The following is a 15,419-nucleotide window of genomic DNA, read 5'->3' as shown; positions in this document are numbered from 1 at the left end:
CAAACAAGGAAAGTCTGGAATTGGATGGTGTCATTCTGGAACTAGTATATGCTTATGATACTAATTTGTAGGAAGGGGTGAAAATAAGCATAAATTCTCTTAAAGGCCAGTATAAGATTTAGTTTCAAAGTAAATACAAATGTGTCTGGAACAATAGCAAACAGAAAATTAGTTCATGGTAAAATAAGATCATAAGTTATAATGTCACCTACTTTACTACATACCGACGATCAGTAAAAAATATATTTTGCCAGTTTTGTATGGTTATAAAACCTGAAAACACGGCAAACAGAAATTGATATGGTTTTGAACAGAAAAAATATTTTCAACCCTACACTTTAAGTAAAGTGTCTGCATACTGAAATTCAGGGCTATTTTCATATTCACACATGTCCAATGCTATTTCACAGCTTTCTCTTACCACTTGTTTATCGTCATCAAGGTACTTCCTTAAAATATCAAAACATACAGGAGATCCAATGGCTCCCAAAGCTTCAGCACATTCATGACGCACCATCTCATTCTCTGAATGGTCTTCCAGTGATGCCTGGAGATACGGGATGCCTGCATCTTGTTGGAGTTGTCCCAATACAAAACCCACTTCATGGCGGAATAATGCACTACCAGTTTTCAAACCTGCATTGAAAATTGACCAAAGTGAGGTATAGAGAACCTCTGAGGAAAATAGATTTATTGACAGGGATAAAGTTTCTGCTAATTTTGCATAAAACCTTATTAAACAGATTTTGCAGACCAGTTACACAAGTGGGATACATAAATGCCAAAAGTCAGGGAGCGTGGAAAAGATAATGCAATCATGAAATGCAATGCAGATAAATGGAAATGACAAATTACAGAAAAAAAAATGCAGGGAAATTAACCAATTTGGGACATTCTGTGGAAATGAAAAATGCCTAAGAAAGGAATAATATTTAAAAGTTATTACATGCTCATATCATATAATGAAGACTAATGGCAACAGAAATGAGACTTTTAAGGCGTAGAGTAGGAAAAACCGAAAGATTGAGAACAAGAAATAAAAAAATTAAGAATTTGAAGATAAACTCCTCAGAAGACAAATTAACAAACACAACAAGAAGATACCTACATATTTAAAGAATGAACAAAGAGAGAATCCCAAAGAAGGCAATGAAAGATACCCCAGAATAGAGATTAAAATGGGAACAACAGGTTGGAAAAGATGTCACACAGATAAGGAAGACCATGGAAGGGAACAGGAGATGGTTGGGGTGGTATGATTGTCACATGATCCACATACAATGGAAATGTCTTAGGAAAAATTAAGTGGCTTAAGGCACCTATGCAGAATATATCACAAACTACATTAATATATCTGGTAGTATTAAATTTACACATTAATATGTAATCTTCATTATGTCACTCTATAAAGTTATACCTACCTTCACCAAGTGCCAGAATACTCTCCGGTGTATTTAAATTTCTCAAAGCAAACATGGCTCTGTATCTATTAAATAAATTTAGATTTTCGTCCTGCAACATCTGCTTCAGCACAGTCACGTCAGTTTCCTCTGAAGGAGGTGCAGGATCTACGGAGGCATACGGACTCTCAGACAACTTTTCTGATTTGGGCAACTCAGCTAGCCATTTGATTCTATCCAAAGCCAGCTGACATGTTTCTGCAACTTCTATTACAGAGTCATCAGCATACTCTTCTAGAATTTCCTTAACATCTGGAGATGCAATTGCTCCTAATGCCTCACCTGAAACAGAATCAGAGTAAATACATATTTTATGACCCATGGTTAAGACTTCTTAAAACTGGAAGCAGATTACTAAAAAAATAATTTCAGAATGTTAGCAAGGAGTTGCTGATCTCACTACAAATGAATCAAGAAGATGTACACAGTTATTTCACATACTTATTTTTAGGCAGATCTGTCTCTTCTAATTTAAGAATGGTTTGTGAAAATTGGCAGACATGAATATTACATAAACCAATGACAAATTTCATGATACTCTGTACAAACACATCACTAGATGCAAGCTCATCTATAATACCAACCTACTAATCATGTCGTCTTTTATGACAGTAACAACACGGTGCTTTTCATTATAACTAGTCTTTTACAGGGAAGGAAATCAAACACATGACAACCACACAAATTATTTTATTGTGATTGAAGTTCTCATGGAAACACCAAAGATGGAGACAATATGATCTCCAAAAGGCTGGTATCTACCTGAGCCCACATGGGCATAAACAAAACTGGTGCTTACCTGCTCCTCCAGTCATGACTGTAGCTGAAGGAATTGTTACTGGGGGTGGGAATTTGTAACATATATGGTGGATGGATTTTCAGGGGAGCACTGTGAGGCTGTTGCCGGCTGAAAAGATAAGCAGTGCAGATGCATCTTCTTCACTTTAGCAGAGCAGGATTCACTTATCTACTCCCAACTGAACTAAATTGCACTCTAATGCATTTTCCGGAGGGCTGATGTATGATAGTGCAAAACTTAAAAAAAATTGTATTATTTACTATGAAAACTGTTGGCTACTGCCCTCATATTACATATATGCACAAAGAAAAACTGAACAAGTAGCAGAAGCTTTCCTAATTTAATATGTATTTCTAAAGACGTTAAAAGAGAAAACAAACCTGCTTCATGCCTAACCATTGGTTCTTGATTTCTGTCGCTCAAGATACGTTTCAACACAGGTACGGCCATAAAATCTTGCATCTGGCCGAGACAGTATGCAAGTTCATGCTTCAATAATGCTGATGGGTCACTAAAACATTGCTCGATACACTGAATTGCTGCAGCACCGCCAAGATTTCGAAGAGTAAATAAAGCTCGAAACCTCTCTTTCAGAGGCCTGCTTTTGTCATTAAGTACCTGTCCTATCGCTTCAATTTTATCTTCAGATGCCACATACATTGCTGTTAAGTTAAAATGTACTTTACCAACAGCTGCAAAAATTACATCATTACACGTTCAACAAAACATACACATTAAGGACATTATCCAAATCAACGTTGTGCTTTTCGATTGTAATACACACAATCGATACATATCACCGGAATGCCAACTCCATAACACGAAATTTCAATAATGATGACAGGTTCACGGCGGCGAGTATGAACGAGCTCGGTAAGTATATTCTGTGCAGGTATGCACAGAGTACCTTCTTTCGTGTTTCGCAACTAGTTCTTGTAAGAATTGAATTCCGCATTATCCCGTAAATTATAATTCGCGCATTCGAAAGTCCTCAATAACAACTGGAACAACAACATAAAAAAGAACAATGACCTACAGGCCCACTGTTCTTGGTAGACAGACAGACAGACAGACCATGATATTTTTTTACTTGTGCTACAGTGTAAGGAACATCAAAAAGAAGAGGATGGAAAGCTTACAATGCCATGGTGTAAGTACTTTCAAGCAATAATGAATATTCCAACTTTACTGAAATCTTTGATTAGCTTCTCGAAGCTTATGTGGAGTTAACAGTTAATATTGAGTTTATGCTAATGTTAATGAGGTCTGTTATTGAGACTAAAAGCTTTTGGAAATTTTATTAAATGTGCCGGGTTTTGAAAACAGCCATTTGAGAGCTAACTTCAGATTTTGTGTAAGTCATTGATATGCTTTATGAAACAAAAACATTCTAAAGTGTTGGCTTCTTGTGCCCATACTTCCTGACTGATCTGTGATAAACATGGGCAACCAAGTGAAATATACTTCTGTTTTGCCATTGCATTTAGTCATATGACTTGGGGAAAGCCATTAACATTAATTTGGGTTTCTATTCAAATCAAGCAGACATACAGGATCTTCGCTTAATAGACATCTGGTGTATACATTTGCAATTAATGTAAGGTTTTCCGGAGTTTTCCTCCGGGGGCTTCCCCGGTTTCTCCGTGGCATCCCAACAATTACACAAAAGAAGGCAATAGCAAACCACTTCTGGATCATCTGCCAAGAACGTATATGAACAGGTCCCAGTCCGAGAAAAGGATGGAAGGATCCTGTTCATATGGACCTGTCGTCAGACAGAACACTGAATAATAATAAAGAAAAGCCTTGTAAAAATACAATGAGATTACAAATTACTGGAATTATAAATGCTTACTTCATTTCCTATTTGGTAATTTGACAGTTTTAAGTGATTGATTTTTGATTTGTACGTGACATTACGCCAAGTCATATGTCTCTTTGAAATGAGTGAGTAGCGGTTACTGAATTGTTGGAAGAACCAATGGAAACATTGGTATTAAATGCTAGATGACTTGAAGAGATTGACACTACAACAAGCACATACGTGCCACAGCAGAAAGGGCCACGATCTCGTAGCTACATGCACATGTTTGAAAACTGTGATATTCAGCACTTTGTCTACACAGAATTATTTTACATTTGAGGATTATGTGCGAAATTAACCACATTTTTGTTTGATACATATTATTGTTTTCATTTATAGGTCAAAATCGGAAATACTTTTTGATTTACTGTTAAAATGATCAGGTTATGTACTTCAGCCTGTAGAATTGCAGTAAGGTAACATTATATTAGCTGTGGCTTAACTAGTTTTTTTATAATATTTACAGTTATATATAAATAATTTTCTGGTGTGGACTAAAGTTGAATATTGCACTATGCACTTTTGTTAAAAATCACAGCAATAGGAATAAATAATTCTTCACAATAAATACTCTTTTCAGTTATAATGATTTCTTGGTAGAAGTGTACCAGTGTTTCAGAGGTCCTTGATGCTTCCATCATGAGGGCAGTTACAGTCATGTTCATTCTCATGGCCGTGAGACCCTCGTACACATTAATTTTTAAAAATGGAGTAAATTTCTCTGCATTGGCAGGGATCAGGTTTATGGAAGTGAGATTTCAGTTTATCATGGTGGTGACTATGTAGTACGATATTCCAGAAGACATTATCTTCTCAAACCCAAATGTTTCCTGTGTAAAACTTGTCTTGCACTGCAGAGCAACTACTTCTGTTTTTAAAAATGAACTGTGCTGAGGCTAGATGGTTGATTAAATTGGATGGTAGTTAACGTTGTTACCGACTGATTTCTTGATAGATGCTGCTGTTATGAATTAATACCAATTGTTACCGCCAGGTTGTTCTGTGGTAGTTTTACTGTTGCTTAACAGATGGCAGTACGAGTGACATACGCGTCTATATCCCCATTTTCTGCTTTACAAATCTTGATGTTGGTATTTCTCTATTGTGCCCACAAAAGTTATATAAACCAGTCACTTTGACCACTTTATTGGCAAATATTTCCTTCACTTCTCGGATTCATCATCGTGTCATCACCAGTGGCAATGTATTTACATATTTGGTTCAGTATGTGTATAAGATACGAGAATGCATTAGATCATAACAATTCAATGTTATAAGTTGACTAAATCGTACAGATATTAAAATTGAAATTGATTGTTTTATGTTAAAAGATAATATGCATTTAAGCACTCCACACTTATTTTTAATCACAGAAAACCATGGAACATTATTGCTGCATTTTATATTCACAGTTCGCGTGTTATATATTACGTATTACAAAATCTAATATTGTTGCTTCGTATTTTGCTGTGGTTTGTGTCTCGGACAATTTCTGTGCTACATTCCTGTTACGTGTTATATTATTTCTTGTTGTGAAAGCCAGTTATTTCTCATTTCCTTGCAGCACGTTTGGTCTTAAAAATTTCCATCGCTTGTGGTGGAGTTGTGTGTTTGTTTCGCTGCATGGTACGCACCGGATATACTGTCACGCGCTGACTTTCCCATACGAAGCCATTTTCATGCCTACTTCTGAATCCCAGTCAATGTCCGAGATTCATATTTGAAAATTTCAGCTTATTAGAGTTATCTAACTTGGTTTTGTAGTATTGTTAGCTCGCAAGTTTAGATAATTCCCCCTTCACCATACGCTTGGGGAAGGATCTTAGGGTCGTTTGTTACCGCAGTTTTCCTCAGACACTATCAGGCGTTGTAGTACTGATTTAGGATGTTGTTTGCAGCGATCAGCCAGCAAATCCAATAATGTCGTGTGTCTGTTGGTGGGAAGTTCGTGCGTTTCACGGTTAAGAGAGTAGCTAACGGGCTGCATATCGACCACATAGAAAGCAAGGCGAGGTGATCCAAAACGTTTGATGGTTTCCCGGAAGATTTCTCGCAACTGTTTCCCTGAATTCTAACCTGTTAGATATTTTCATTAAAGTTCGTTCATTATCTGTCTTCTTGTTACGGAGATTCCGAATTCAGCTCTCTAACTAGAAACTTATCCTGACTGAGATTATTTATTTATTTAGTGTTCTGTCTGACGACAGGTCCATATGAACAGGATCCTTCCATCCTTTTCTCGGACTGGGACCTGTTCATATACGTTCTTGGCAGATGATCCAGAAGTGGTTTGCCATTGCCTTCTTCTGTGTGTGAATGGAGTAATTGTTGGGATGCCACGGAGGAAAACTCCGTGTTGCCTAGACCACGGCCTTGCCCAACACAAGTTATAAATTCGGGCACCGCCGGGAATCGAACCCGAGACCCCAGGATTACAAGGCCAGCGTTCTAACCGCTAGACGTTGCCCATTGAACACACGATGTTTTGGGAGTTGGCTCTACTCCCATCTTCAGGTGAATGATTGTTTGTCATACCGACAGTTTTCTCTGAAGCCTGTTGTTAATGATAATAGAAGTGATCGAACCCAGGACCTTTAGAATACTGGATCTGTACGCATGTCATTAACGAAACAAAGCGAAACAGTGTGATGACAATGAGTATACCTCAGACAATGGACAATGTCCGAGGTCCTGTAACCAGTCGTCCATTGTCGAAAAACTTTACAGATCATCTTTAGTTTCTCCTGGTAAATGCTTGTAACGATGACTTCCTTTCACGTCTTTTCAGTTAATTAATCATCGTCTCTATCGACCCTAAATAACTGACAGTGTCGTTAAATAAGCCATAACTAGGAATAAATAAATAATTAATTAAATAAAAATAAATTTCAAGGATACACGTCGATACTAGCCAGAATTCCAGAATCTGCATTCCCTGTGAATTTTGACGTAATTTGCACTTCAGTGAATATAAACGAGATTATTTCGTTTCGTATTCCATTTTTAGTATTTTAATTATTCTGCGACAATTTCTTTACATTTGTTGTTTATTTTAATGGAGGGTTTCCCGCTACGTGTTACGCTATAAAGGACAGAGAACTAATTATGGAAAGTTTTTGAAACTAGTACGTAGAATGTTGCCTGCGTTTCAGATGGTAAATTAACCTGTTAGCCTACATGGAAAGCGAACTTTGTGAGGCCGCGTAATCAATAACAGTAGCAATAGGATCGGGGTTGCGTACTCACATACCATCTGATCGTGCATCCGAAAATCCAATAGCTTAGTAAGCGTTAAACATCAATACGCCTACATACCAACTCTTCTTATTCAAGTCATGGCATGTTACGGCGGTAATCCCGAGTAATTCAGTTTGACTAACAGATGACCAGTCGTAATTTGTTCATCCAATAGAAAAGCTCACATCAGATTGGGCCATATATTTTCCAAACGCGTTCTTTGCGTTTCTGAATCCCACACTGACATCGATGTGAATCTATTACTAACACAAAAACACTACGCATTTTAGATAATCCCCTGAAACAAACAACGCTTCCTACGTCATTTTGAACCTGAAGTCAACTCATTTGCGTTTAGAATATGGAAAGACTACGACTTAGACTAAGACCTAAGAGCCAACTTGAAAAAACTAGTAACTTATTATTATTATTTAGTGTTCTGTCTGACGACAGGTCCATATGAACAGGATCCTTCCATCCTTTTCTCGGACTGGGACCTGTTCATATACGTTCTTGGCAGATGATCCAGAAGTGGTTTGCCATTGCCTTCTTCTGTGTGTGAATGGAGTAATTGTTGGGATGCCACGGAGGAAAACTCCGTGTTGCCTAGACCACGGCCTTGCCCAACACAAGTTATAAATTCGGGCACCGCCGGGAATCGAACCCGAGACCCCCAGGATTACAAGGCCAGCGTTCTAATCGCTAGACCGCCTCATCTTATTATTATTTAGTGTTCTGTCTGACGACAGGTCCATATGAACAGGATCCTTCGATCCTTTTCTCGGACTGGGACCTGTTCATATACGTTCTTGGCAGATGATCCAGAAGTGGTTTGCCATTGCCTTCTTCTGTGTGTGAGTGGAGTAATTGTTGGGATGCCACGGAGAAACCGGGGAAGAAGCCCCCGGAGGAAAACTCCGTGTTGCCTAGACCACGGCCTTGCCCAACACAAGTTATAAATTCGGGCACCGCCGGGAATCGAACCCGAGACCCCCAGGATTACAAGGCCAGCGTTCTAATCGCTAGACCGCCTCATCTTATTATTATTTAGTGTTCTGTCTGACGACAGGTCCATATGAACAGGATCCTTCGATCCTTTTCTCGGACTGGGACCTGTTCATATACGTTCTTGGCAGATGATCCAGAAGTGGTTTGCCATTGCCTTCTTCTGTGTGTGAGTGGAGTAATTGTTGGGATGCCACGGAGGAAAACTCCGTGTTGCCTAGACCACGGCCTTGCCCAACACAAGTTATAAATTCGGGCACCGCCGGGAATCGAACCCTAGACCCCAGGATTACAAGGCCAGCGTTCTGACCGCTAGACCACCTCATCTTATTATTATTATTTAGTGTTCTGTCTGACGACAGGTCCATATGAACAGGATCCTTCCATCCTTTTCTCGGACTGGGACCTGTTCATATACGTTCTTGGCAGATGATCCAGAAGTGGTTTGCCATTGCCTTCTTCTGTGTGTGAATGGAGTAATTGTTGGGATGCCACGGAGGAAAACTCTGTGTTGCCTAGACCACGGCCTTACCCAACACAAGTTATAAATTCGGGCACCGCCGGGAATCGAACCGTAGACCCCAGGATTACAAGGCCAGCGTTCTGACCGCTAGACCACCTCATCTTATTATTATTATTTAGTGTTCTGTCTGACGACAGGTCCATATGAACAGGATCCTTCCATCCTTTTCTCGGACTGGGACCTGTTCATATACGTTCTTGGCAGATGATCCAGAAGTGGTTTGCCATTGCCTTCTTCTGTGTGTGAATGGAGTAATTGTTGGGATGCCACGGAGGAAAACTCTGTGTTGCCTAGACCACGGCCTTGCCCAACACAAGTTATAAATTCGGGCACCGCCGGGAATCGAACCCGAGACCCCAGGATTACAAGGCCAGCGTTCTGACCGCTAGACCACCATGGGGTTGGAGGATTTGGCTCAGGATATTGAGCAGTGGTGGGCTGTTGTGTGACAGTAATACTTCGTGCTCCATAAAAGTTGTGGAAGTTTCCTGAGTGCAAGGAAGATCTTCTTGTGCTGGAGTCTGTAATTTGGACGTAGATGTTTCGCCAACGTGGTGTCAGTGCAGTTGTATACAGGGTGTTAGTAATTTAATGAGACCGGTCAGAGTGCAGACGGGCGGCAGTGTGTGTACACACTGAAAGTTACGTTTAAACACATTATTACATTACAGGATACAGGAAGAGTTTCGTGAACGTGAAGGCTACCAAGTCGGGTGAGTTTACTTTGATCTCGATTCTCGGATTGGACACTCTTCACGTTACTATAACAGCAGGGATCAGAAAGGATTCCAGCCATTTTCGGACTGCGATCGTCATATCATCAAAACATTTCTGCCGGTGAACAGTTGCTATTCCAAGTTCTTCCCAGATGTTCTTACGGTAAGTAAATATATGTATTACATTTTCCATCGACTTACCCTTGTTTTATTAAAATGTTAATAACTGTACTGTTTCGGGCTATGTGACTATCTTCAGGATGCCTAATGGATGCAGCATATGTTTGTTTTGTAACGTACGCTATCGATGCAAGACTTCACATCGTAAAATGTAATTAGATAAAAGTTTTTAAGTTATGCAGTAAAGATGAGAAGGGAATGTGGAAAACGGCAGATATAATAAAATGATAATATTTCGGTGTAATTGGAATTTTCTTAAGTATTTAAGTTAAGAAGCTTGAATCAAAATCATCTCAGTCGGCCTGTGATAATTTTCATTTTAAAACGGTTAATTAATATTGTTTGTTAGCGGCGGATTTCCGACAGCAAAAATTGTCACCATAGAAATGTCCTATTGGAAGAAGTGTTTTTAGCTTATGAGGGTAATAACTTTTAAAGGCTTCAATATGGACGATTACATATTATGAATAGTCTGTTTGATGTTTCCGTTTTGTATTAATTTCAGTGCCATTTTAGACTGCGTAATAAATATTGACGGGAATAGCAAAATATGTCTCTTGATATTACGAATTTGAAGATATTTATAGAAGATATTGGAAAGGAGGTTTAAACAGAAGACGCGGGACATCTAGCCATAGAAAGTATCTTAACATGAAAATGAATGTTCAGGCGTAAACTTTAGGACTGTATTGGTTTTACTCTTGGGGTGATGAAAAAGGTGGTTAAGGATCTTTGGCTTCTTAAAAATAGGGAATTTAATTAGGCCTACATTTAGATGACATGTTGCGGATAAGAAATGCATTTTTAAATATTATATAGATGATCGATGTCCTATGGTTTTCAGACTAAAGAGCTGTCACTTCCCTGAACAACGTTAATCAAACGATCTCTGTAAAACAGAAGTATTATATGTTATTTTTTTTGCAGTAAGAACGGAATTTTAAATGTTATGTAGAAGAGTTTAGGATCCGGAGGGTAAATTGGATTTGTGCTGGTTTATCCAAAAGCTTGCATGTATTTTGCTTGTAATAGGAACAATCTACTAGCTGACCAGTCCGCGTAATCAGAACCGATTTCAAAGCATTTCTACACACATCTGCACACAATCGTCATTAACACTCTGATGGTATGCACTCATAGGCCTAGATATAATATTGGCATTCAATAACATTTCGTACCACCAATTACGGCACAATGGCAAAATAATTACACATTATCAGTCCGTAATTTGACTATTACATACGGCACAGTTGTGGTATAACTACCCTGGAACAGGGCCTGTTCATTCTTGGATAGTTTCATCATTGCCTTAATAATTTAACAGCAAAGGATTTTAGGAAACGATGTAATTCTGGAAAGACTACTTTTGTTTCTGGTATGTTTACGCCAAGAACTGGAAAGTAATTATTTCATTATTTCTGCGTAGAAGTTCCCAGGTTCCAGCCACGTTACATTTGTCAGTTTAACATCAAATATCTAACACCTCCGCGGTGTTTCTAACTTGTTTGGAGTATGGGGGCTCTGGAGACGGAATCAAGGTAGTTAAACACTGAACGGAGGTCGGAGAAATACGACCACAGAGCTTGTCGAGTGGTTAACTGAAGGTAACATGTCTACCTCTAACAGTTCACGGGTAATATCTTAATTTAAAATTTCGTAAAGTTATTAACCGTGATGATACCCCAGTTTTTAATGTTGAAAAAGTTTCTGAATTTCGAGAAATTTCGAAAAAAATTTAATTTTTAGAGATGCTTTGAATTTTGTCGAAATTTTTGTAATTTAAAAAAAAATTGAAACATTTTTTTAAAATTTTAATTTTTTTTGGAATAAATAATTCTGAAACCGACCAGCTTATAGGCGAAGTATGTTTTGGGAAATACTTACGACGCCTATGTTTCCGTCAATACAGAGATATTGGGAATGGTTATAAGTAGGTATTAATACAGTTTATTAATATATTTCATGGATAACAACGTATAATTTGATTTCCCGACATATGAAACTGTGAGACATAACCGAAAATTCGTCATTTCTTGCCTTAATGTGACATCACCATGAAATAGACCTTACATTTATCGGACTAGATAATTTAATTATCCTTTGAAATGACGTCTTCCCAGTCTGATCTAATGTACCAACTTCAGAATCATCCTATTTTTCTCTTTCTAAATTACCTTTTAAATCTCTTCTGTAAGCTTTCTTTTTCATTTGTCTACATTCAATTCTTCCTCAATACTTTCATTCTTTCGCCGACGTAATCTTGAACGGTCTTAAATCAACTTAAGGATTATGCCTATTTGTCAGGCTTAAGACTTTGATTCTTGTCTGATGTTTCCAGCTATCGGTTTATTTCGATATGATCCAGTAACTTATTGTGATGTCCTGGGTTCTATCCCTGTGTGACACTCCCCAGATGATGTGTATGTACATATGGAGGAGCTGTGAAATGATGTTGATAGAGACAAACCGAAGAATTCGGAGAAAATCCTGTCCCCTTTACCACGATGTCTACAACAAATCCCACATGGACTGACACAGGCGGGAACCCGCAGTGAGAATCCTGCGACTGACCGCCTCAGCTTTGACACAGCCTGTTTTGATAAGACAGAAGTAATATCGGAGATTTCTTTGATATATTCAGTTCCAGACACATTCTCTTTTCTTTTGGTGCTGTGTGGATTCTTCTGCTTGTCATGCGAAATTGATGGCATTGGTCGACTTCAGAAGGAACTTGACATCCGGTTTGAAAAAAGTCGGGAGAACTGTATTGGTTTACGTCTGAAATCAAGACACAAGCTAACAACAAGGTCTGGGAACAGCTTATGACAATACTTTTTATTAAAATTAATCAGTTATTATATATATATATATATATATATATATATATATATATAACGTGAAGTTTGCATGGATTTTAATTAATTATTATGCAATTTAATGTTACACTTTTTTTCTTACTTTCGTACGATGGTAAAGTTGCGTCATGTTGTGATATAATAAGTATATATTAAATCTTGTCCGTCTAATCACAATAATTCTTATTAAATATTAAAATATTATAATAATTAACATTTAAAATATTTAAAATATTAAATGATGTTCTTTATCGAAATATTCGATTTACATTAAATGATGGTCTAATGTAAATCGAATATTTCGATAAAGAACATCATTTAATATTTTAAATATTTTAAAATGTTAATTATTGTAATATTTTAATATTTAATAAGAATTATTGTGATTAGACGGACAAGATTTAATATATACTTACTTTCATACGTTTTCAGATTACTTGTTTTACATTTGTCAGACAAATCCTCGAAATATTTCGCTGTCACAATGTCTACGATTGTTGACTTATACGTGAAGTAAACTCTGTTTTTTTTTTCGAGATTTGTAAGTTCGTTTAAGTTCTATGTCCATAACAAAATATTTCCGTGATTCAGTAGCTGTCGCCACGGGGTCCAAAGCCCAATGTTGATTTCCCTCGTCTTAAATGCCGATATTTTTCGCTTCTGTTAAAAATACAGCAACGGGAGTTGCATGCATTTGCAAAATCTGTTTCGACATTAAATTAAGAGACGCTACATCTGTAAATTCGTTCCCACCTCGTAAGTTCGCACTGCCGCCATGCTGGAATTATTAATGGCGGGAAATTAAGGCATGGTGACCATAGTGGAATTATAGTTCGTCAATTGGTTATTTAGGTTGGGATTGGGGAACACACGGTCGGAATGCGTACTTCTGAAAGTCATTCATGGATTTTTTTTACTCTGTAGTAGTAACTGCTATACCGTCATGACTCGGTTTGGTACAGCTTCGTGTAAAGCAAATGCACCACGTGAAGTTGAGGTAGGATCAGTTCAGGAGAAGGTTGTAGAGACTCATCCTTGATGTTTGTAACAAATTCCATGGTACAAGTCTATCTTGACAAGATGATCATCACTCAGCGATCAAGAAATTAATTACTTGCGTTCTAAGAAGCAGAAGGTTAATTGACGTTTTCATGGACTCCTTCCTGAGTCAGTTAAAATCCTGTCCACATTTTTTATACCATATTTCTCGAAGATACGTTTCATTATTAACCTTCCATGTCAGCCTAGATCACCGACGTGTAAGTCCTCCTTTTAGATCCTTCTGTTACAATTTTCTGCCCTGATGATGAAGGCAGTAATGACTATATCAGACTACACAGTGGCACAACCCAGAAGATGGCCATATCCTAAAATTTTACGTGTTTCTAATTTTCCCCATTTTTTTGGAACGTGTTCCGGGCTTGCATTCCACCATCCTTGAGTTACTTTTTATTTTTTTATTTAGTGTTCTGTCTGACGACAGGTCCATATGAACAGGATCCTTCCATCCTTTTCTCGGACTGGGACCTGGTCATATACGTTCTTGGCAGATGATCCAGAAGTGGTTTGCCATTGCCTTCTTCTGTGTGTGAATGGAGTAATTGTTGGGATGCCACGGAGAAACCGGGGAAGCCCCCGGAGGAAAACTCCGTGTTGCCTAGACCACGGCCTTGCCCAACACAAGTTATAAATTCGGGCACCGCCGCGAATCGAACCCGAGACCCCAGGATTACAAGGCCAGCGTTCTAACCGCTAGACCACCTCATCTTATTATTATTTAGTGTTCTGTCTGACGACAGGTTCATATGAACAGGATCCTTCCATCCTTTTCTCGGACTGGGACCTGGTCATATACGTTCTTGGCAGATGATCCAGAAGTGGTTTGCCATTGCCTTCTTCTGTGTGTGAATGGAGTAATTGTTGGGATGCCACGGAGAAACCGGGGAAGCCCCCGGAGGAAAACTCCGTGTTGCCTAGACCACGGCCTTGCCCAACACAAGTTATAAATTCGGGCACCGCCGCGAATCGAACCCGAGACCCCAGGATTACAAGGCCAGCGTTCTAACCGCTAGACCACCTCATCTTATTATTATTTAGTGTTCTGTCTGACGACAGGTCCATATGAACAGGATCCTTCCATCCTTTTCTCGGACTGGGACCTGTTCATATACGTTCTTGGCAGATGATCCAGAAGTGGTTTGCCATCGCCTTCTTCTGTGTGTGAATGGAGTAATTGTTGGGATGCCATGGAGGAAAACTCCGTGTTGCCTAGACCACGGCCTTGCCCAACACAAGTTATAAATTCGGGCACCGCCGGGAATCGAACCCGAGACCCCAGGATTACAGGGCCAGCGTTCTATCCACTAGACCACCGTGGCTATTCCTTGAGTTACTAAGAATAAAAATTCTGGATGTTTGTCACATACAACTTGCAGTCGTTGTTTGGTGGAGCAGATGTTGAAGTGGTCTGTACCGAAGCTGTTGTTTGCCCCGTGGCCAGTGTTTGTTGCAGGATTATTGTGGTCGCAACTGAGCGGGCACATTCGACCTCATCAGGTCGCCAGGGAATCAGTGGGGGAAGGACAGTCTCGTAACAAGGCCGGGCCAGCCTGGCTATTGCATTTATCCGATGATCAAAATTGGACCCAAAGTCAACATAACAGAGCAGAACAGAGCAGCTTCGTGATAAAGTTGCTTTACATAAAGTCTGGGCAAAGCACAACTCGCTACAATTAGATTTGCCTTACAAACAATAGTTTCGTGTAGAAATACACACTCCC

At 38.8% G+C, this 15,419-nt stretch overlaps 1 protein-coding gene across 1 annotated transcript; it reads right to left on the bottom strand.

The window, feature by feature from the left end:
- Positions 1-94: 94 nt before the first annotated feature.
- nero (deoxyhypusine hydroxylase nero) lies at positions 95-3,047 on the bottom strand. The gene is made up of 3 exons (XM_022076981.2): positions 2,640-3,047; positions 1,422-1,742; positions 95-636 (listed from the first exon to the last, which is right to left on the bottom strand). Exons 1-3 carry the CDS (start codon positions 2,917-2,919, stop codon positions 332-334), a joined length of 906 nt encoding a protein of 301 aa, XP_021932673.1. The 5' UTR covers positions 2,920-3,047; the 3' UTR covers positions 95-331.
- Between the last annotated feature and the right edge of the window lie 12,372 nt (positions 3,048-15,419).

This window comes from Zootermopsis nevadensis, unplaced genomic scaffold, assembly GCF_977971745.1.
Source record: "Zootermopsis nevadensis isolate Lab colony 2312 unplaced genomic scaffold, Znev_1.0 Znev_ptg000019l, whole genome shotgun sequence".
NCBI classification, from domain to species: Eukaryota; Metazoa; Arthropoda; class Insecta; order Blattodea; family Termopsidae; genus Zootermopsis; species Zootermopsis nevadensis.
This window is presented reverse-complemented; position numbering and strand designations above follow the sequence as displayed.

Coding starts and splice junctions, on each gene's coding strand:
- nero (XM_022076981.2), bottom strand. CDS start 2,919: ATGTATGTGGCATCTGAAGATAAAATTGAAGCGATAGGACAGGTACTT. Junction 1,743..2,639: donor AATGGTTAGGCATGAAGCAG/GTTTGTTTTCTC, acceptor ATTCTGTTTCAG/GTGAGGCATTAGGAGCAATT. Junction 637..1,421: donor TATTCTGGCACTTGGTGAAG/GTAGGTATAACT, acceptor TTTTCAATGCAG/GTTTGAAAACTGGTAGTGCA.